The following is a 22,502-nucleotide window of genomic DNA, read 5'->3' on the forward strand; positions in this document are numbered from 1 at the left end:
AACGGTTGTGTAATACATATTACCAGCTCACTGTCATAACGAACAGAAGCAGGTGTTGTCAGACATATCAAAGAGGCTTTTTTGAGTCTGACAGATAAAAAAGCCTTCATGTTGTTGCACAAGGTATGTGCAGACAGTTCCGGTCCTTGTCTGATGATTGGCTGAGCCAAGTTGTTGTAAAATACTCTATAAACACACAACTGTGACCTATAAACACCAGTATTACTGCACCACTGCATTGGTTTCTTGCTGCTTCTGTGTGTTGCTTGGTAACTCTTCTGCTAAACATTACTGGAGAACATCACATTCTACCTATTAACTCCCCTTCACTGTTCTAAAATCACTGTAAACCATGGCTTCTTTGGGTTTATTGCTTTAATGTATGCACATGGTTTATTCACGAGTGCATAATTTAATTGAGGGAAGGCCGCATGAATCTGTTAAGCCTCTTAATTTTCAACAATTTAGCTCATTAGGGAAAAACACAGTAATAATCTTTAAACAATCCTTTATTTAGTCTTATTTCTCAGAGTGTTTTTTGCCCCCATGTTTCATGGCTTGTCATGCTAATCTGACAGCTGAATCTGTGCCTTACCTGAACCAGAAGAGTGATGGGCCCATTTTTGTCCACCTCCAGAATCTCTCCGTTCTTTGTTCCTACAAGAATATGCCCATGACCCAAAGATATGGCACGAATGGAGGGGTTGTCCTCTAAAAGCAAACCTGCAGGAAGGGACGTGTTATAAATAAACACTCATCCATGACCTTGGCTTTCTATTTATTAAACACACTGAATGTTCTTTGAGAATGCATGGATGTTTTTGAATGGCTTTAACTGCATAAGTTATTCACACTGTTGAAGCTACACTGCAAAGACTGTTTCTTAATTAGTATTTTTGTTTTGTTTTCCAGTAAAAAATGCAAAACAGTGTACAATAAAATAGATAGATAGATAGATAGATAGATAGATAGATAGATACTGTAGATAGTCTTTGAAATAATGCAAGAAATGTACTCACCTTTGGAGCCTGGGGCCAGCACCGCTCGTTTTATGGCATACGTCTTGAGGCATCTCTCAAACGTGTCGTCCCACAAAGCCACTATTCCATCCTTTCCACCAGTCACAAAACCCTTAGTAACAACACATTCACATAATATTTCTGAAATATTTAAAGGGACAGTAACTCAATCTTATTTCCTATTTGAAGCTAAATCTGATACCTTCTCCAGGGCGTGCATGCTAAAAACAGGCCCATCATGAGCTTTGACGGTTTTCACTAGGAACATGTCTCTCCAGATGCAGATGTCTCCAGTGCAGGTTCCTGAGAACACCATTTCTTCCGTCCAGCCGTATACCGCGCTCATCATTGTTTCGGTTTTTCCCATGCTGCCCTTCTTCCCAATCAGTCCACCGCCTGAGAACAGCAAAGGTTTGTGAGATGATCTCTGACAGGGGAAGTGTACTGATTCACATACTCCACAAGACATGCGCAAGATGTCCATGTGAATCCGTATACATTTGAAAACACTTATTTTCCTCTAAGTTTTGGCCTTTTGTACACATTAATGGCGCTTTTCCACTGCGTGGTACGACTCGGCTCGGTACGAATACACCTTCCAGCAAAAATTGACCTTTTTGAAGATGTTCTCCCAAGTGGATACATTTGAAAACACTGTTTTCATGTGTGGACTGTAAAACAGACGAATTCAAAAACGATGATGCACATTTAGTCATATGCTTCAAATTGTACCCCTTATGTATCTAAGTTTGTGCCACAATGTTGTGCCTGCTATTCACTTTGCCCAAAATAATGTTGCTAAAGATAAGCGTTACTTTGTAATATCTTCATATTTCATTTCTGCAAAGTTGACAGAATATTTACTCACAATTGCTATTCTGTGGCAAAAGATGATGAGTTGCATTTTAGTGTGTTACATGACAAAGATATGCTAAAAATGGGTAAGCTTTATAGACGACAATGTTGTCAAAATGATCCTGTTCACACAGATCTGTGAAAATGACTTAAAATGCTGTATTATGCATGCCATAACACATAATACGCATGTGCATGACATTGTTTTCACACATTTGTGTTTTTGTAGTTTACACAGAGACAATAATGGTATAGTTTTCAAAAACGTACACTTACGCAATCATGCCAAGAAATGCTGTTGTCATGTAAATGAACGGCCAAAGTGCATAAAAAGTTTTACATTTTTTGGTGAAAATGGTGTCGTGTAAATTCCCCCTAAGACCACTCATGGAATGACAATTTTGAGTGCGACCTGTGTCATCTGAATGAGCGACTTTTGGAAAACACTTAAACATTTTTGGATGGAGAGCATTTTGAAATGAAAGCACCGTTTTCAAATATATCCGGATTCATATGGACATAGCCATAGACCTACCTGCTCTATGCCAAAACTTCATGTGTTTCACTCCAGCGGTTATCAGTTTGTCTGGCATGTACGGGTTGATTTTAATGACAAACATTTTGTCTTTACTTCCCCTGTAAATAAAAAGAGAGACATTTACAGTATGTTGTTAAATGTATTTGGGATTCTTTTGCTGACACCAAAAAGGATGAACTGAACAGCCCTCGATCTTTTTTAAGAGTTTAAAGGTTTGCAATCGGCACTGTAGGGCTGTAATTGACCTGTCTGCTGTGCTGTTTCCACTGTCTGAGTGCCGGTGGGGAATTTAGCAGCACGGGGGGCAGTGGCTGTTTGCGATTTTGCATTAGGCCCAATGTGGAGCGGGCAGAGCACTGAGCAGTGACTGCACTGTCAGGCCCTATTTACTTCCACCCGCACAAGCATCCTCTCTACCAGAGAAAGCCCCAGGAAGGAGTTGGCTGGAGCTCTGCACTACCTATGAACTCAAGAGCATCCAGACAGGGGAATACAAATGCTTCAAACTCTAAGAGCAAGTATGCACTCTTTGAAACCTTGCTATATTACCACAGTAAACCAGAGAGAGGATGTACATTACAGTGTTTTTAACAGGTTAAAAGAGTTGTAGTTGGATGTAATGGTAGCAACAGCTGTTTTACACAAGATTTTGAGAGTTTCTTAAGAAATTCTAGGTTGCCACCACATTCCAAGAACATTGTGGATGCTTGCCAGAGCTTTTCTGTGTAATACTTAAGGCTAGTAATAATAATGTTTTGAACGTGGTTTATATAGATTTTAAAAACAGAACTTGTGTTAGGCAAGTTTTAAAGGTTTTTAAAATATTAAGACAGTTTTATATTTAGTGTATAAACACCCATTTATATTGGGAAAAATAAAATAGTATAAATATGTGCAACTGTTTTCTGACCAGTTTAAATGTAAGTAATTGTTCCTTTTTTTATTTGATTTATTTATTTAGTTATTCATTTATTTATTTAACACATTTTCTCGGAAATATTCTATGGACCCTTGCGGCTCACTGTGTGGGATTTTAAAAGCCAGTTTTAAAACAAAGAAAAGTCTAATATAAGCACTAGAGATACAACACCAATACTCCCATTTAAATGAACACAACACACCAAATAAATAACTAAATACAATTTTAATTAACATCTAACAGTATTTTGTGACAGAAGGATAAAACAACCCTTAGTTTAATATTTCAAAGTATTAAAAAGTGTCATTAAAACTTTGGCTGCTTGGTGAAAAAAGCACAAATTTTCTTTTAAAAATAGTTGATATGGATGCTGATATGTGATCCTGTGGCTCAGTGGTAGAGCATTGCGTTAGCAGTGCAAAAGGTCGTGGGTTCGATTCCCAGGGAACACACATACTGGTAAAAAATGTATAGCCTGAGTGCACTGTAAGTCGCTTTGGATACAAGCATCTGCTAAATGCATAAATTATAATCAAAATTATATGAGAGATATCTAATTGCTTGTCTCTTTTTGAAATAGCCAATAGGGGTTTAGTTTACACCACAGATTCGCTTCTAGTTATTAATAGTCAATTATATAGGTAATACTGGAAGAGGGAATTCATTCTAGATACAATTTTATTGGACAGATATTTTTGAGTCATCAATATATATATTTTTTTTTTCCTGTAAGATAATTACTGTGACTTTCACATGCTTATATCTGCCAAAAGTGTATTTTGTCAGCTTTTAGGAGCACACTAGCACATAATTTGCCCCAAGCAAACAAACTTGGGCTACAACTTTAACGAAGCAAAGCAGGTATTATTCACTCACCGGATGGTGGAGAGCTTCTCTCCTTTCCTCCATTCCCAAAGGACGATGGTATGATTGTCATCCAGACCCACTGAAGCCAGCCTCTTCCCATCTGCTGCAGAGACAGACATCATACAGTACGGCTCTGTTTATACTCAACATCAGCCAAATAATAGCATGTATATCATGTAATGATTTTATACCATCTCCACCCTGCTAACAATGTGTAAAGTAACAAAGTAATACAATGTGACAGCATCGCTCCAGTGGAAATTTTAATTGGATGGCATCTAATGAGAATAATCATTTATGCTTAGGCCCATGACATTGACAGATACTAGGAGGCTCTGCTGTTTTAGCTTTGCCAAGAGAAGCTCTTCTATAAATCTGACCCTTTGATTTTAAACACGAAATTTGTCAAAGAATGTTTCAGCTATTTCAGAATCAATACATACAAAAATAAATAAATGTGATCGGTGGTTTTACATATTAGCCACATGGACTATTCCTGCATAAATGGGCAGTTTATAGCAAAAATAATCTGCAAAATGGAGAAGAATATGTGGCAAAGTCTGTATGTGCAAGACTAACAGGCTTTCTGCAGCTTACACAGTCAAGGCCAAGTCATGGGTTTGATTCCCAAGGAATGCAATAACTAATAAAAGTGTGTATACCTTAAATGCAATGTAAGTCACTTTGGATAAGAGTGTCTGCCAAATGCATAAATTTAATAGAGATCAGAATATGGAGAACCTGCTCAGGTAAGTTTGCTATGAAATCCACTGTTACAAATCCTATTCAGAGCTGTTACAGATAGATAAAATGTCATCTTCTGAGTGTCAAACAGTTCATGCCTCACTGTTAAGAAAATATAACAAAAAAAAGATTCTAAAAAAACATTCCTTTTGATTCTATGTTCCACTCAAAGCTTCCTTTGTTTCACGCAAAGAACAACACACACACACACACACACACACACACACACACACACACACACACACACACAAGGTGGCTGACCTATTTTTTCCAGACTGGAAATACTATTCTATTCATACTTTGATTCAGACCATGAGTCATACTATTTTATATGTGTCAGAAAGTGGAGCTATTTGTTCATTGTAGTATTTGAAGGATCATTTTAGTCTCCTAAAGTCTTCTTTTTGTTGTATACTTTGGCTCTTCACTCCACTTCATAAAGAATATACAATATAATTCAAAAGTTTGGGGTCAGTAGGAATTTTTTAACTTAAGAAATTAATACCAATTTTTATCGAGGATGCATTAAATTGACAAGAAATATTGACATTAAAAAGTGAAGTTCTTTTAATCTTTAAATCAACAGTAATAGTTATGTTGCCACTAATAATCAGGATACCAGACTTGACCTCAGGGTGGGGCTTTTTTTCACAGTGCATACCTGAGAAGTCAAGTGCGCACACCCCAAACTGGTGGAATCCTTTAAGAACAGACAATGGCTTCAAAAACTCTGTTTCCCATATATGAATAGAAGAATCACGGCCCACCTGGATAAGAAACAAACACAGATAATTAAAATGCCCTGACCATAAGCTGAACTAAATCTATTCTATTCAGGAGAGAAACATCTCTGCTCTGTGTACTGTTGATGACAAAGACAGACGTTTGTTCAGCTGACTGTACCTGGCCTGTGGCTACATAGTCTTTGACGGGGTGGATGGCCAGACAGAGGATGTCATCATCATGGCCCAGGTAAAAGCGCTGTGTGTTCTGCTGTCTGTTGTACACCACTCCCACAGCCGCCACATGATACACAATCTCACCGGTCTGAGTGTAGAAGAGGTTACTTCTGCAGTCATAACCTCTGTAACTAAAACACATTTACACACACACATATTAAAAATGTCCCCTCGATCATAGCTCATCCTATACCCTATACTAAAGTCACTTGCATGCATGGATGTACATATCTATCTGAATGTAATTGTATTCAAGCGAATTTGAATATTTCCAAATCTTCTGAATCCTTTCACCAAAACAATTTGCTCTGTAATGACATAACTAAGCCATAGGTGGCGACAAATGAATGCTTTTTTTTTAATCATGAGTGAGCCACTGAATAAGGCACTCAACTGACTTGTTTAAAAAACAAGTTTTTTACGAATGAAACAAGTCTTATTATACTTTATTAAAAATTGCATGTACAAATCTACCAAGAGACTCCAGAAAGACAGAAATTCTGTCATTCTGTCACCGGAACATCTAGTTATGACATTTTGATGAGGTCATGAATGATGCACAGATGAATTGTTCACAATAAGATCTGTAATATGTATTTTTTTTTTAAAGCAAAAGGTGAATTTTCATTTCATGCTGACTTTGAGCATTGAGATACAAATTACAACAAAGCTTTTTTTTATTTATTTTTTTTATCCATTTTGTAAACTGCAGAGCATAACTTGTATCTAGCTTTAGAAAAGCAACACTGGCCTAAATACATTTCATGATGTCCTTACATCTATACATTTGCAGTTCACCTTAATGCAGCTGTAGTTGTCATTGCAGACCTTTGAGTTCATCTGAGGGTTTTTGAGAAGGATTAGCACGTTTGAGTGTTAAAAGACCAAAACTGAATCTGATGGGCAACTGTGTTGTGAGTCCAACCCAGATCAGTTTCCAGGACAACTTCTACACTGGTGAACAGCACAAGACAGCCTTTCACTTTCTTCCCCGACTCCAACTTATCTCAGAGTAGTTAGTTGGAAAGCATGAGCTTGTGGGCATAGTTTTAACTCCCTTCAGTCTGCCATGTAAAGGGTGAAAAGGAAAGCAGACAGCACGGTTCCTGAGACACCTCAGCGTTGGTCACCATCTTCTCCAGAACACAGCTGGAGGCTGTCAGAAAGGTCTAGTAATCCAGCAGACTTTGGGGGTGTCCACGTGCATCACTCTGAGCTTTGTCTGAGTCAGAGAGGCAGGCTGATGTTGAAGGTATTGGTAATGTCAAAAAACATCAACCTGGAGACAACCTTCATAAGATCTGTGAACTGACAGCAACTGCTCTATAGTCTCTAAGGGTGACTAAAGTTCATCTTTGGGACTGAAACTGGCACTTGCCAGAGCTGTGTTATGCATATTTTTAGCTAAATAAACTTTTGATTTGCAGGTGCATAAATAAATAATGAAAAATAAATGGAGACCACTTTACACTGTGTCTACACCAGATGTGTGGTCTATTCAAAATTAAATCACTCCCATTACAATCCCCATAGGTTTATTTACACATATCATGCTTTGAATTGTAATCTTTCTGCATTAAAAAAGTATGTTTCTCATACACAATTAATCGCATATTAGAAAAAAAAAGTTCGGCAAAAGGCGGGATCGAACCCGGGTCGATCGCGTCAAAAAACCATAGACTGTATAAAAACAAAACCAACGACACGCGCTTATCCATCTGCACCACTGGAGCTGATGATTTATAGCCACTTTTAACTAAATGTAAATAGACACTCTGTATTTTTTATTCCATAGTAAAGGGCAATTCATACAATACATTTAAACTGAGCTACTTTAATACCATCTCCGAACTTTCTACCATGACTCTGCTGTTCTTCAGCTGGTTCTTCCTGTATACGTTGATTGACAGATGTCTCGCCCAGTCATTTTGTTTTCAGAATTGTGATTTGTTTTGCACTTCTCGGCCACAGTACTCCTCAAATAACAAACCACAATGGCTGTCAATGCTGTTTGGGATCTGTTGAAGCACTTACCCATGTATAAAGTGCAACCTCAATCCACTGGCTGGAGCTCTTTCCCTTTTCTTCATAGCCATGGCACGATGCTTCTCCTTACACTGCTCTTTGAGCTGAGGTAGATCTTCTTTGTAAACCTGTGCCAAAAAACATCATCATAAAACTCCCAAAACACACAACCAAACAAAGTAGTTTCGCTTTCACAACGAAACATAGCTTCACACACGGTGGCCTTGAGTGAGCGGCAGCCGGCGGATTCGACGAAGGAGCGTCCGGCGAGTGGGCTTGAGAACGGCGCGGCGGGCGGGCTTGCGGCAACCACATGTGACGACCCCGGGCTGGACTCCGCTTCGTTTTTATAAAGAATATCTCTTTAGATTTGAGACTTTAGTCTTTGCAACTTTACAGATCTTCTTTATGCACCAAGAGCTTGTAACACTTCAAAGAGAAAGGAAAAATTGAAATCGCATCATATGACCCCTTTAAGGAATTCAGACCCATGAGAGGACCTGCTCTCAGGTTTTGATAAACATATGTATTAAACAACCCGTCGTCGGTAAGTAAGTTGGGTCTCCTGTTCGATTTCAGAGTCCATCTCAGGCACGTCTGACTGATCCGAGTCGGATTCCTCACTGTGTGAGTCTACTAATGTCTCTGTAAGACAGAAAGGGCAAAAAAAAATTTAACTCCTGTGTAGATTAGGCATTCCACTCAAGCAAAACAAATAAATGAATTAACAAATTAGCAACTATTCCATTTATCATGATCTCCTGAGAAACCCTGAGTAACTTAGTCATTTCTAAGTGCTGCCCCTCCTCTTTATAGATTTATCACTAAGAAAACTGCTGATGGCTAAGAAACAGAACTGCCAACGTGAGCAGTGAGAAATCCATTAGGAAAATGAACAGCGACATAGTAGACTGAGCAGCAACATGCAAAGAAAAAAAACAAGAAAAAGTCGACTCACTTTGCATTAGTAAAACGGTGCTTTGCTTATATAATCCAGCATGTATTTTAGCAGCACAGCCATTGCCTTGACATTTATTTGTTTCTTTAATAGATTTTTAGATTTACATTTTTCAAAAGATCAGTTTGTTCCGACAGTTCATTTAAATTATGATTCTGATGATTTCTTCAGTTAGCGATTTACAGAGTTTTTTACTGAAATATTTAATCATCACTTTGTTTTATATTTTAACATTAGAGCAATTTATGTTTTTATTAGGGTTTTTTATAGTGTAAATTTGTCCTTGTTTATTTGTCCTAATTTTATAACTGCTCAGAGTGCAACAAAAACATCTACTAATTGAAATACTTAATCTAAGCATACTTTTAAAAAGAGTACTTGTTACAGAAATTATATACTTAAGTGCGAACTGAATGTAATGTTTTCTGACATTTAACTGCATGTCACATGCAATTAAATGAAAATGTATTACATTTATATTAAATTAAAGACTATAGAGTGCATTTTTGTCCCAAGTAAGACTTAGGTACATCTTTATATTTCATAATTACTTTTATTGTCTTTAAAATATGGTAAAAGTGTACTGCAAAATGTATTGACAAGCATTACTTTAATGTAATTTCTAATAAAAGTTCTATGTCATGCATTTAAATATCTTTGCAATTACACATTTAAAGTCGCACTTCAGTACATTTAAAATATATTAATTATAAATGTAATATTGAATAATAATACAGTGTACTTTTTTAAAACATGACAAAAGATTATTAAAACAAAGATTTATGTACTTAAATATAATGTACTTTAAGGTAAAACTTTTAATTTGACAATTACATTACAATGCACACTTTTTAAAAGTGTCCTTAAAGTGGCATTTTGTTTCAATAATGCATTATCTTTACAGATTTTTTATTTTTATACTTATATACTATACTTGATAGACAGACAGACAGATAGATAGATAGATAGATAGATAGATAGATAGATAGATAGATAGATAGATAGACACCTTGAGGAGCTATATGAAGAGTTTCTTTTGACTTCCTTTCGGGGACAAACTTCCACTGGAACACTGAATGATCGGCTCCACCAATAGTAATCACCCACTGATAATCATGTGACCATCTGACATTGGTTATGTGTGCTGAATGCCCTAAATATTTTTTAAACTTAGCACCTAGAGATGTAAAAAAGGCAGACTGGGTAAGCATAAATAATGACAGAATGTCATTAAGAAAAATGAGACCAAGAGTAAAAGAGGACCCACCTTTTCTTACACATGGGTACCGAAATAATTTAACTAATCCATAATCGTCTGCTGTCACTAAAACTTGACTATTGAAGTTGGCATCTACAGAGTTGATGTCATTGATATCAGAGTATTTAGGCCAGATCCCATTCACCTCCGGCCCGAGGACACAAGTCCATGAAGACCACTGGACAAGCTTCAGTTCTTCCCTGTTGGTCACTTCCTTACCACCTAAACACAAACAATACCTAAATCAGTCGAAATTATATTATCCAATCCGAGGCATAAATACAAGCAATACATAATTCCAAGAGAGTACAGAGCTCTTACTGGGCATCCTGTAGAAGAGCCGCCGACCATTGCCGTCATTGGTCTGTAGATACTTGCTGTCAGTGGACCAATCCATGTGTGTGATGAAGCTACTGGAGCCCACGCATTCGCCCGCCTTCTTGTATCGCTGCACAACGCCGTAGATGTCCACCGAGTTATCATTAGAGCCCACGGCTAGGTGCGCTCCGTCAGGGGAGTACTTCAGTTCATGGATGGCCTCTTTACGGTCCTTAATGTGGACCACCTCCGTCATGTCCCTGCAAAATGAGTACAGGTCTAACAGATTTGCATATTTTACTTATTTTAGGTTGCTCTGGACCAGGGATACTCAAACTGCATAGCTCAGGGGTCACTTTTAGAAAGTGCAGAGTGACCAGGGGCCTTTGAGTAAAATTATCTGGTAATAGAAATAGATGCTTGATTTTGGTGAATACTTGAGTGTTTTTTAAAATGTGCAGTAACCAACAATTAGTAACCAACTGTCTTAGACCAGCCTTATATTTTAATCACCTTATTCATCAAATAATTGCCTTTTAGTTTTTACAGTTGAAGTCAAAAGTTTACATAAACCTTTCAGAATCTGCAAAATGTTAATTATTTTACCAAAATAAGAGGGATCGTACAAAATGCATGTTATTTTTTATTTAGTACTGACCTGAATAAGATTTCACATAAAAGATATTTACATATAGTCCACAAGAGAAAATAGTTGAATTTATAAAAATGACCCCGTTTAAAAGTTGACATACACTTGATTCTTAATACTTTGTTACCTGAATGATCCACAGCTGTTTTTTTTTTTTGTTTGTTTGTTTAGTGATAGTTGTTAATAAATCCCTTGTTTGTCCTGAACAGTTAAACTGCCTGCTGCTCTTCAGAAAAATCCTTCAGGTCCCACAAATTCTTTGGTTTTGCAGCATTTTTGTGTATTTGAACCCTTTCTAACAATGGCTGTATTATTTTGAGATCGATCTTTTCACACTGAGGACAACTGAGGGACATGCAACTATTACAGAAGGTTCAAATGCTCACTGATGCTCCAGAAGGAAAAACCATGCATTAAGAAAACTTTTGAACAGAATGAAGATATGTAAATTTTTCTTATTTTGCCTAAATATCATACTTTTTTCATTTAGTACTGCCCTTCAGAAGCTACAGAAGATACTTACATGTTTCCCAGAAGGCAAAATAAGTTAAATTTATCCTGATCTTCATGCATGATTTTTCCTTTTAGAGCATCAGTGAGCGTTTGAGTTGCATGTGAGTCCCTCAGTTGTCCTCAGTGTGAAAACATGGATCTCAAAACCATACAGTCATTGTTGGAAAAGGTTCAAATACACAAAAATGCTGGAAAACTAATATTTAAGCCCATAAATAAATGATGTAAGCCTATAAAAATACTAAAACTTAAACTAAAATTAAAATGAAAAGGGAAAATATAAAAATGCAATTACTATTATAGTATTTATTAATCCAAATATTAATAAATGTTATGATAATAAATAAATAACATTAAAGGGTCATGAAAACCCAGACTACTTTTTCTGAGATTTTAGCAGAGGTGTTTGTGTTGCACATCATAGAAGACAATGTTAGCATCCGATCATTTTAACTGTTGGAGAAAACTGGTTAATTTTAAGCTTTTTTGTGCTATTTTCATCTTCCGGGTTTAAAATCTACATTGTGTTGACGTCACAATTTGTGACGTGGCAATGGACTATAGTACATCGTGACGCGTCTGTGTCTATTAAATTATTCATGAGACTGTGTGTTCTTATCCTATGAGAAGACGCTTCGCTTAATTATTCACAACAGCATGTGTTGATTTGCTATGACAGACGTTTCAGACTGTGAGATTGCGCACATTAACTGAGAGAAACGTTCATGGATCGAAGAAGAGTGTTTGTTTTTGCTTTTTAATAAGAGTTCAGCACAAACGCGATTAATTTACTTGGTGAGCATAACCGTTTTTACAGCTCTGTGACACAACCTGTCAAAATGCTGATATAAAAACCACAGAATAAGCCTTAAAAGTTCTGAGAGGTGCAACAGCTCATTCATATATATGTTTTCGATGCAGAGCGCAAATGGCTATGCATTTATTTGTGTTTTTAACTCGATGGGAGTGAAATGAAACTGTCTGAATGCAAAGCTGTGTGTGTTGTCTGTCTCCCCTCTTCCCCCTCTGCTCCACTGTGCACCACGCCCACTTTTTTAGCGTTTTTTAAAACTGTGGTGAGAACTAACCAGTGCTGAAACAGGGCGTTTCATGACCCTTTAAGCAACTTCTACATTTGAATGAGATGATCAGTACACAGCGTATATTTAGATGTGCTTTACCTCTTCTTTGTTGGAGCCCAGGTTAAGATGTGCCATTGGACTGTTGGGAGCACTGCTTGCAGAAGGGCACCTCTCCGGAGCAGAATTTGACTGTGAAATGAACATCTTGTTTTAACCACGGACACAAAAGTTATACTACAATTCATGCACAGTCATGTCAACCAGATACTTAGAGACAGAGACAGTGCATCATCGTTTCATGTGTGTTGGGATGCAGTATTTTGCACTTACTTTGTAGTAATAGAGTGTGTTGACTGAAATAAGTTTGTATGAATAAAGTTTTTGTTTTTGGAGAATCATAATATCTCTTATCTGTTGTATTTGAGCAGGACAGGGATGCACTTTGGTGACACATAAAACAAATTCCCAACATTGTGTCTTTCCATCATTTCCATCATGTTTGATGTGCTTGCAGATCACAAGCATTTCCTAATTTCACTTCAGAATTTTTTGTTATATTTAATGTTTTGTTATATTTTGTTTATACTGTTATCATTTGTAAAGTATATATATATATATATTTACTTTCCTTTACCTTTACCAAATTTACCTGTATTTACTTTGTTTTCATATTTGGCGACTTTTTGTGAAAAATGGAGACTTTTGAGGGTGGTTCTAGAGATTTTCTGAGGGAGGGGTTTGGCAACACTGGTTGTTTGCTGCACATGGCAAGCAGTTTTCAAATATTAATAAGCAGTGAAGCAGTTTTGATAAGCTTGTGGTAGGTTAAATTTGACAGGTATCCCTGCTCTAGACAGTCTGTTCTGCTGTGTTTTGCCTGAGTGCATCACCTGACTCTCAGCACTGTGAAGGATCCATCTTTCATGCCCAGAGCGAGGTGGATTCCGTCCGTACTAACAGCAGCACAGCGTATAGGCTCCTCCATGTTGCAACGTGCTATTAGCGCATGATCTACAAGACTCCAGATCCTCCCATTCAAAAAGAAAAAGAGGAAATAATAACCCATAAAGATACACAAATTAGTGCACTAAATATTAAAGATCATGTTCTTAATAGCCTTCATCTAATCTGAGGTTAATACACTCACTGAGGAAAACTCTATTGCTCAGATGTTTCATTACAGCTCATGACACATGAAGTGTGTAATGTCAATTACTGTAAATTTTCCATGCCACTAGCATGTACAAACGGAACTGCATAAGTAAACCCTTGTGAAAAACAAATGTACCTTAGTGAAAAATAAATAAATATGCTAAAATGTATTTAAAATAAATCTATTTTATGCTAAGTATACTAAAGCTCCAAAAGTATCAAAAAATTTATTTAAAAAAAAAAACTGTCGCATAGCATATGTGACGTTTCGAGCACGCAGGCTCTTCATCAGTCTGATGAAGAGCCTGCATGCTCGAAACGTCACATATGCTATGCGACAGTTTTAAAAAAAAATTAATTTTTTGATACTTTTGGAGCTTTGGTGTTGCCGACTTTACATCCAAAATATTTTCCACTTGTTTCTTAGTCGAGTACCCAGTTGAGATTGATGTGCGTGCTTTTGCCTGCTCTTCATGCTAAGTATACTACAAATACATTTATATATTTACGTACTTAATAAAAATACCCTGCAATTGTACTTTTAGTATACTAAACTGGTAATTTTGGTCATTTTATACTTAATGGACTTCAGTTGCGTGGAAGTAGTGCTGAAGTCCAACTAAAGATATACTGAAGTATATTTGATTGTGCTGAAGTGGAACTATTGCAAGTATACTTCAGGTACACTTTAAATATCTTGCATTTAAAGTCCAATATTATTCAAAGATGATACAATCCTCATCGATAGTGATATTAAAACACATTTTAGGCTTAATGTTAAGAAATGTGCATTGTGCACGAGTACTACGCCCAATAAAATTTCATTATAATTTTTATATTACTAGGTCTTGAGCAATTTGTCAGTAAATATGTTAATAGATTTGAAATACAGAGTTCTGGAATGAAACTCTAGATGGCGCAGTCCGATAGGTCTAATTCAATCTGACCTAATGACATCATCACATGACACAGCCAATTGGTTCTCTCCTGTATCGGTAGCCAATAAGCTCTCTGCTCAACATTCAAATATATGAATAGTGATTGCTGTAGCAGTTTGCAGCGTGCTTCAGAAACAGTGAAATCAACATCTAAGATAAGTGAATGCTCTTCTAATCCATATCGCTGTGTGTATTGCGTGGTATGCCTAATTGAATTTAAAAATGAACAACCATAATCAAGTTTAAACTACGAGTCATGTTAGCAGTTTGCATTGTATGCAGGAGCGAAATATTAAGCATTATCTCAATTTTCACGTTCGTTATTTCTAAGGTCAATGTTTTTCATTTCAGCTGCACGCAGCGTCAGAAGCACGCGCTTATCGCAGTCATATCAATGACAGTGTTGCGGGAGAAGGGAAATAAGTAGGGATGCACCGATACCGATACTGGTATACTGAGCTCCTGTACTCGTACTCATACTCGTTAAAATGCCCCGAGAGAGAGAGAGAGCGAGAGAGTGCGCACAATTATGTTGTGTGATCTTTGATGCTCACTCACTTAGAACACGCATCATTTGGATTAAAACTGAATCGTAAAAATAAGACCATTTATAGGGGCATTCACTATAAACATCATTTATTTTCAACCGGCATACACGACTTTCAAGCGAAAGTGAATCTAGCAGCCAGTGTGAAATGCGCTAGGCTGTACTACTGTCCTCTCATTCTGCACCAGTACAAATACATGAACGCGTGTTTTGCTTGCTTGATTGTTTCTGCATTATATGAGACCCAAAAATTCTTCATACAGTGGACTACCAGTAAAATTGGTGGTATAAAAGTGGTATAAAAAGGCACTTAAAAATGGTTATCAGTTCCCTTTCAGTTGGTCACTTTGAACGTCACGTCGACCGATGAATTGGGATCTCACTGGAGAGACCAATCTACTTCGAGTGTAAACTAAATAAGCCAATGCACATTGGCATGCGATGATAGCATCCAGCTGCCACTGACCACAGCGTGAGTATAAACAGGCAGCAAGTGCAATGCATACTCAGCTTTTCGCTTCAGAGCAGAGCAGAGTCAATCGTTCTGCTCTTATCAAGCTTCGGTTGTGAACGAGACGAGTTCAGAGAGAGAGGGAGCTTCTTCGTGTTGGTGGAACGGTGCTACATGAGTCATTTTCCCATGTAGAGTGGGTTGCACACATCAGGCTGCACTACCCCGTTTGTGTTGCAGGTGGCCATCTCCCCTGTTTGTGTTGCAGGTGGCCATCTCCCCTGTGCGCTTTAGCATGCTCTAAAAGGACTATACCAGCCGTATCCTTTGGGGCTCCCCCCGATGATCGGATGTCAATTGCTGCATCGGAGGGTGAGCCGGAGCTTTCTGGAGAGGAAGATTTGGCGCCAATATCCCCCTCCGGGATGGTGGCAGTGCCCGAGTCGAATCCAGAGATGACGGCTATGCTTGCCGGGGCTGCCAAGAGGGTAGGGCTCGAGTGGAAATCTCCACCGTGTCCCGAGCCCTCGAGGTTGGATGATTGGTTTCTCGGGGCTGGTTCTCAGTGCCCCACCCCGGTGCCTTTCTTCCTGGAGGTGCACGAGAAGCTTACCAGGTTGTGGACGGCACCTTTTACTGCTAGAAACCGGCCTGCTAGCTCCTCCTCCCTCACCACCCTCGACGGTGGTGCAGCTAAGGGTATACGGAGATCCCCCTGGTGGAGCAGTCGGTAGCAATGCAGTTGTGTCCTAATACAGCCTCCACCTGGCGGGGCAAACCATGCCTTCCCTCCTGGGCCTGTAGGTACTCGTCTGGTCTGTCCGGCGATGCTTATGTGGCTTGTGGAGAAGCTGCCTCTGCCTTACACGCTACGGCGTTACTGCAGGTCCATCAGGCTAAAGCACTGCCTGCACGAGGGTGGTCACGATCCGGAAGTTCTGAAAGTGCTCCGAACTGCAACTGACCTTGCGCTCCGAGTGACGAAGGTCACCATGAGTTCTCTGGGTTGTGCAATGTCCACGCTTGTTGGCCAAATTATTGGCCAAAGCTGCACATGTGAGCAGCGCGACACATGCGTGTGATGCTGTTACAGGAGCCGTCCAATAATGAGCCGGCGTTCTGACATAGAACCTCGAAGCGCTGGACGTAAACAACGTATGAGAATGACACAGAAGAGAAGAGGTTGTTGAATAAAGTCGTTATTTTTGTTTTGTTTTTGCGCACAAAAAGTATTCTCGTCACTTCATAAAATTATTGTAGAACCACTGTAGTCACGTTGACTGTTTTAACGACGTCTTTAGTACCTTTATTAATCTTGAGAGTTTGGGTGGCATTGCTGTCAATGGAGGCCTCTCTGAAGTGTATTGTTCTAAGGTACATTACTTCAGTAATAAGTACTGTTTTTAAAAGTATGCTTTTGTTAAGTGCACTTTTTCACAAGGGATCTCAGTTTGTTCTTCTTTTATTCCATTTTCTATATTAGAAAAACAACTGAGCCATTAAAGAGATCTTTTGTAATTCTAAGTGATTCACATGTGGTATTACAGTAGTTTGTTTTTGGCTCTTACCGAACAGAGCAGTCGTCGCTACCGGTCATGGCGAGAGGTTTGGTAGGATGAACCGCCAAGGCCCACAGCTCGCCCTCACAGTGACCCTGCATGATGAGGAAGGGCTTGGTGCGATCGTGCACCACCACCTCAAAAATCTCACTGTCCTGCGTGCCCACCAGAATGTGATCCCCTCTCCAGCACACGCTACGCACTGACAGGCCTGCACAGATCCACCACATAAACACTTAGTAAGCAAATGAAGGAGACTGTGGAAGCAAACAGACATGATCCTGAAACATACTGAAGGATGTACACTGTAGACTGTCAAGGATGGAGAGGGTGCTTGGGTGCTTGATAATACATATAGACATCTGGGATCGGTGACAAACAGGGGTAAGAGCTATGGATATAACACAGGGCGGACAGCCTGCATAAAGAACACTGACCACTACAACGCACCTCTTGAATTTTCACCTCTAGCTACTGATGAGTCAGAGGAAAAAAAAGTAAAAGAAGAAAAGAGATACAGCTCCGTTAGAGACAAAAGACTTTTGCATTGTGGGATCCTGAGTATTTAACAACAAAAGATAAGTGGCAACTTAATGGATTAAACAAAATAAATGTCAGTGTAGAGTAATGCATTCTGGGAGTTTGCGACTCACCCTTATATCCCTGGTCTGTTTCCCTGAGGTCAATGACAGTGATGGGTTTGAAGTTCAGGTCCCATAATCGGATGCACCCATCCCTGCCTCCCGTGGCAAAGCCTTCTTCACATGCATTCATGCTGAAAATACCAGACTACACACACACACACACACAGGAGCTCTGAGAGGCTGAATGTCTCTGACAACTAAAACAATCAGAGAATCTGAAGTCTCAAACTTCAACCACAGCAATGGCACTAAGGGTCAAATAAAGTTGAAAAAGATTTGCAGATCTTAAAGGGTCCACACATCAATGAGAAAAAAATCCAACTGTCCTCACTATTTGGAAATATTACAATTTATTGCACTACATAAACAGACTGTAACTAGTAGAATTCAAAACTTCTTCCCAGCTAAAAAATAGCTTCTATTGAAAATAAGCCACAGTCCTTGGTGTCATTTCTGACATCAGAAACCAAATTCAACCTGCAACCAGCCACATTTACATATCAACAATGCCAATAATGAGCTGAGGAAGTAGAATAGAAACAGAATTTTAGAAATAAAATGTTTTATTATTATTATTATTATTATTATTATTCAATATTGCCTGAAATATTTTAGTTTTTTTTTTATTAAAATAGTAACTGTAATGTAATACTGTATTAATAAGTGTTTTCATTAATACCGTTTATTATATTATATTATATTATATTATATTATATTATATTATGAAAACAAATATTATATTATGAAAACAACCTAAGACAAAAATTTTAACAGTAAAGACATTTTACAAGGGTGCCAATAATAGTAGACGTATATATATATATATATATATATATATATAAAATATACCTATAAAAATGTTAAATATACAGGGAAAATATATATAAAATATTATGAGCAGACTTTAGGTTGCATTAAATGTATGATAAGAAACTTTTAAATAAAATATGAATAACATTTTACCTACAGGAATATTGTTGGTTAATTGTAAATTTGAATTCATAAAAATTACTAATTAACAGACATTAAAGGGGTCAATTCCCATGATCTTTTGACTGTTTCAGAGCTCAAAACTTTCTTGTTAGTCTAAAAACAGCTCATATTGAAGCCAGTCTGCCAAAACAACAGCTTTTGGTATGTTCTACTCTATGATGTAATAGTGTGCATAAGCACCGCCTCCGCAGAAGAAGATCAACGCCTGCTTCAACATCACTGCCTGTTTAGCCCCGCCCACCGATTCACGCATGTAGTGTTAATAACAAGAGAGGCAAACACAGGTCTACACAGAAACCAAGCAATAAAGATGCTTCGAAGACAACAAGATGCTGTGCAGTGTCAAGCTTTGGAAAAACAGTCTTTGGATTGCCTTCCTTCTGATCTCAATGTTAGGAAAGCAAACGATAAAGATGCTCTGAAGACAACAAGATGCTGTGCAGTGCCAAGTTGTGGAAAAACAGTCTTTGCATTGCCTTCCTTCTGATCCCAATGTTAGGAAAGACTGGATGAACTTTATTTTTAATGAAGTTTCAGACCACGTCAGTAAGAACTCAGTCCTTTGTTCACTTCATTTTATCACAGATTCGTTTACAAATAAACGATGGAAGGATTTTCAGAAAGACTGAAACTTAAAGACGATGCTGTGCTGACTATATTAGATCCGACAGTAATGTCGCACCACACAAGTGTGAGTAACCGTTTTTATTACGTGGTCACTATTGCTTTGTCTTTCATTACAGATCATTTGATATATTTAGTATTTATGTGTTTTTAACCTAAATCACAGCAGCGTCCATCTGTGAAGGACGTAGGCTGTCAAACATACACAAGTGTTAGCCAATCACAGCAGTGAGCGTTAACTTCCAAGTCTACAATCCACCCCTATTCAAACAGAGCGTTCTGATGAGGGGGTCAAAACAAGGACAGAACATAGCCTATTACTTCTAAATTATGATGTTCTTTGATGTAAAAATCTTGATAACAATTATAAGGGGACCTCAGAGACTGGTACATAATAATAAAAGTTTAATTATTTTTTATTTAATTATTACATTGGCAATATTTGCATAGATCACAGAGTAATAAAGCCATATTATCTTTCAATATTCATCACAAAACTGTTATGCTAGGCGAGCCATTTTATAGATCAAACTCAATTTATAAATCACTGTAAGCAGATATCTATGTGACTCGGAACAGAGGTCATTCTAGTGACACTGTGGAAAACGTTCCCTTACTTACCCCGTGAGCCCCTTGAACTGTCCGCATTAAACTGATTCCCTTCCAGACATAGATGTCTCCGTTCAAGGCACCTGAATATGTGATCTCGTCTCTCGCACAGGCCAGACAGAGGATAGTCTGAAGGTCTCCAGTCTTCCCAAACACGCCACGCTTAGGGGTCAGAGCGTTCCCACAAAGACTCCAAAACTGAGGGCAATTGAGAGTCAGTATGAATCAACAACGTGTGAATTGCATAAACATACATGAGGCAGATGTACTGACAGCTTGCGCCAGTGAAAACCCTCTTTTGTCAGTAAAAAAAAAAAAACTACTGTCAGAATTTACAAAAAAAAAAAAAAAAAACAGTCAAACATTAGTGACGATCTTTAATTTGCGCATTGTCAGTAGATCAATAATAAAACTTTTCACTCCCATCTGTGCTTTTATGAGAATGATCATTTGCCCTGTTAAGTAAATCTGGCTCTTGGTCTAACAATATAGTACTTCCTGTTGCACATAATTTAGGTTTGAAACATGATTCATAAGATTTTTTGATTTATTATGGAATTCAGTGACCACGCAGTAATATATCATGTAAAGATTTGTATACCTGACAATTGCTGTTTCCTGATAAATGTATTATAGCAAATAGCCTATTGAAAGGCCTTACTGAATAAATTGTGTGACAGCTTAATATTGCGAAAGCACAGCAGCATACATAAAGGTGCACTTCTGTTCACAAGCTCGATAAATTTCCTTGCAATCATTGAGAACACTCACACACACAAGCTCACAAACATACTAATGCTAACACTCGTTAAACACATCATTAAAATGCACAGGCATGAACTTAGTTCAGAACAAACCCAGAAAGCTCCCATAGCCAGCGCATAATAATTGGCTCATTGACTCTGATTCAGCTGTGTGTGTGTGTATACTGGTATATATGGTTTATGAGGACACAAATGTATATAATGACATGGGTACTACAACGTAAACATGGTTTATGAGGACACTTCCTGTGTCCCCGTAAAACAAAAGGCTTAAAAAGCATACAAAACGGTGTTTTATGAAATTCAAAAATTGCCAGTGTATGGTGTAGGGCGATAGAAAATACAGTTTGTACAGTATAAAAATCATTACGCCTATGGAGAGTCCCCCGTAAACCACAAATGCAAGTATGTGTGTGTGTCTCCTCAGAGCTCTATTTCATGAGGCTCTATTTCATCTATTTAAACCTTGTCCTCAACAGCCTCCTGTAAGAAAACCTGAGCTGTCAAAGACAAGATTCTGAATTGTATATTGCCAACGTGATAACATTTGATATTAAATATTTAGGTTCTTTACACTCATTGTGAATAGTTCACCCAAAACTGAAAATTATGTCATTATATATTTAGTCATGATCCAAATCAATATAACTAAGTTCCTTTCATGGAACAGGAAATGTCATTTTAAATTAAATGAAAAATGACATTTTAACTATGACAGTGGGGCTTCAGAAGACTAATAAAGCACACTGTATGAATACATAGAATATAGCCATTTTTTGTTAAAAATAAGTATACTTTTGAGAAGAATGCTTATTATGGAAAAAATACACTAAAAGAATACACTTGTTAGGAGTATGAACTTTAGTGTTGTCTTTTTCTGTTACGTCTGCCTGTTCCTGTTTTTCCTTATATGGTTTTGTTCCTGTTCAGTTTAGCTCTTGAGTTAATTTGCTCGTTAGTCATTATTAGTTAACTCCCATCACCTGTTTGCCCCTCGTCAGCTGCCCTATTTAAAGGGGTCATATGATGCGATTTCAATTTTTCCTTTCTCTTTGGAGTGTTACAAGCTCTTGGTGCATAAAGAAGATCTGTAAAGTTGCAAAGACTAAAGTCTCAAATCCAAAGAGATATTCTTTATAAAAGTTAAGAGTCAGCCACGCCTACCTAAAACGGCTCGTTCTAACACGCCCCCACATATCTACGTCACGATGTGGGAAGATTTGCATAACGCCACCCAAATGTTCACGCAAAGAAAGAAGGCGTAACTTTTATTCTTGCTGTAGTATTGTTGCCGCCGCCGCCATGTCGTGAAGGCACTGTGTGATTCGTTGTGAAAGCAAAACTACTTTGTTTGGCCTTCCAAAAATGGACATGACTAGAAATCAGTGGTTAAGTTGTATTTACAACACTGTTCCAAAACAGTTCAACCTAAATATTCAGATGTGTGCAGCGCATTTTATGGAGGACTGTTTCCTGATCCTGGGAGAGTAGACTACAATGCCGGCTGTTCTGACTCA

The 22,502-nt window shown here is 37.9% G+C and overlaps 1 protein-coding gene across 1 annotated transcript in view; it reads right to left on the minus strand.

Annotated features, from left to right (window-relative positions):
- The window catches only part of LOC107664427 (echinoderm microtubule-associated protein-like 5), a 102,195-nt gene that overhangs the window by 34,561 nt on the left and 45,132 nt on the right, over positions 1 to 22,502 (minus strand). Inside the window, exons 5-20 of the mRNA XM_016454995.1 lie at positions 20,234 to 20,419; positions 18,005 to 18,140; positions 17,361 to 17,562; positions 13,595 to 13,732; positions 10,464 to 10,720; positions 10,152 to 10,364; positions 9,894 to 10,061; positions 8,465 to 8,571; positions 7,936 to 8,054; positions 5,846 to 6,032; positions 5,604 to 5,709; positions 4,208 to 4,301; positions 2,410 to 2,510; positions 1,222 to 1,415; positions 1,020 to 1,131; positions 596 to 723 (exon numbers count right to left, since the gene is read on the minus strand). Of these exons, the coding sequence (XP_016310481.1) occupies positions 596 to 723; positions 1,020 to 1,131; positions 1,222 to 1,415; positions 2,410 to 2,510; positions 4,208 to 4,301; positions 5,604 to 5,709; positions 5,846 to 6,032; positions 7,936 to 8,054; positions 8,465 to 8,571; positions 9,894 to 10,061; positions 10,152 to 10,364; positions 10,464 to 10,720; positions 13,595 to 13,732; positions 17,361 to 17,562; positions 18,005 to 18,140; positions 20,234 to 20,419 (2,448 nt within the window). The remainder of the gene's footprint in view (positions 1 to 595; positions 724 to 1,019; positions 1,132 to 1,221; positions 1,416 to 2,409; positions 2,511 to 4,207; positions 4,302 to 5,603; positions 5,710 to 5,845; positions 6,033 to 7,935; positions 8,055 to 8,464; positions 8,572 to 9,893; positions 10,062 to 10,151; positions 10,365 to 10,463; positions 10,721 to 13,594; positions 13,733 to 17,360; positions 17,563 to 18,004; positions 18,141 to 20,233; positions 20,420 to 22,502) is intronic.

The sequence above is a fragment of the Sinocyclocheilus anshuiensis genome, unplaced genomic scaffold (genome assembly GCF_001515605.1).
Source record: "Sinocyclocheilus anshuiensis isolate Anshui unplaced genomic scaffold, SAMN03320099.WGS_v1.1 scaffold167, whole genome shotgun sequence".
In the NCBI taxonomy this organism is placed as follows: Eukaryota; Metazoa; Chordata; class Actinopteri; order Cypriniformes; family Cyprinidae; genus Sinocyclocheilus; species Sinocyclocheilus anshuiensis.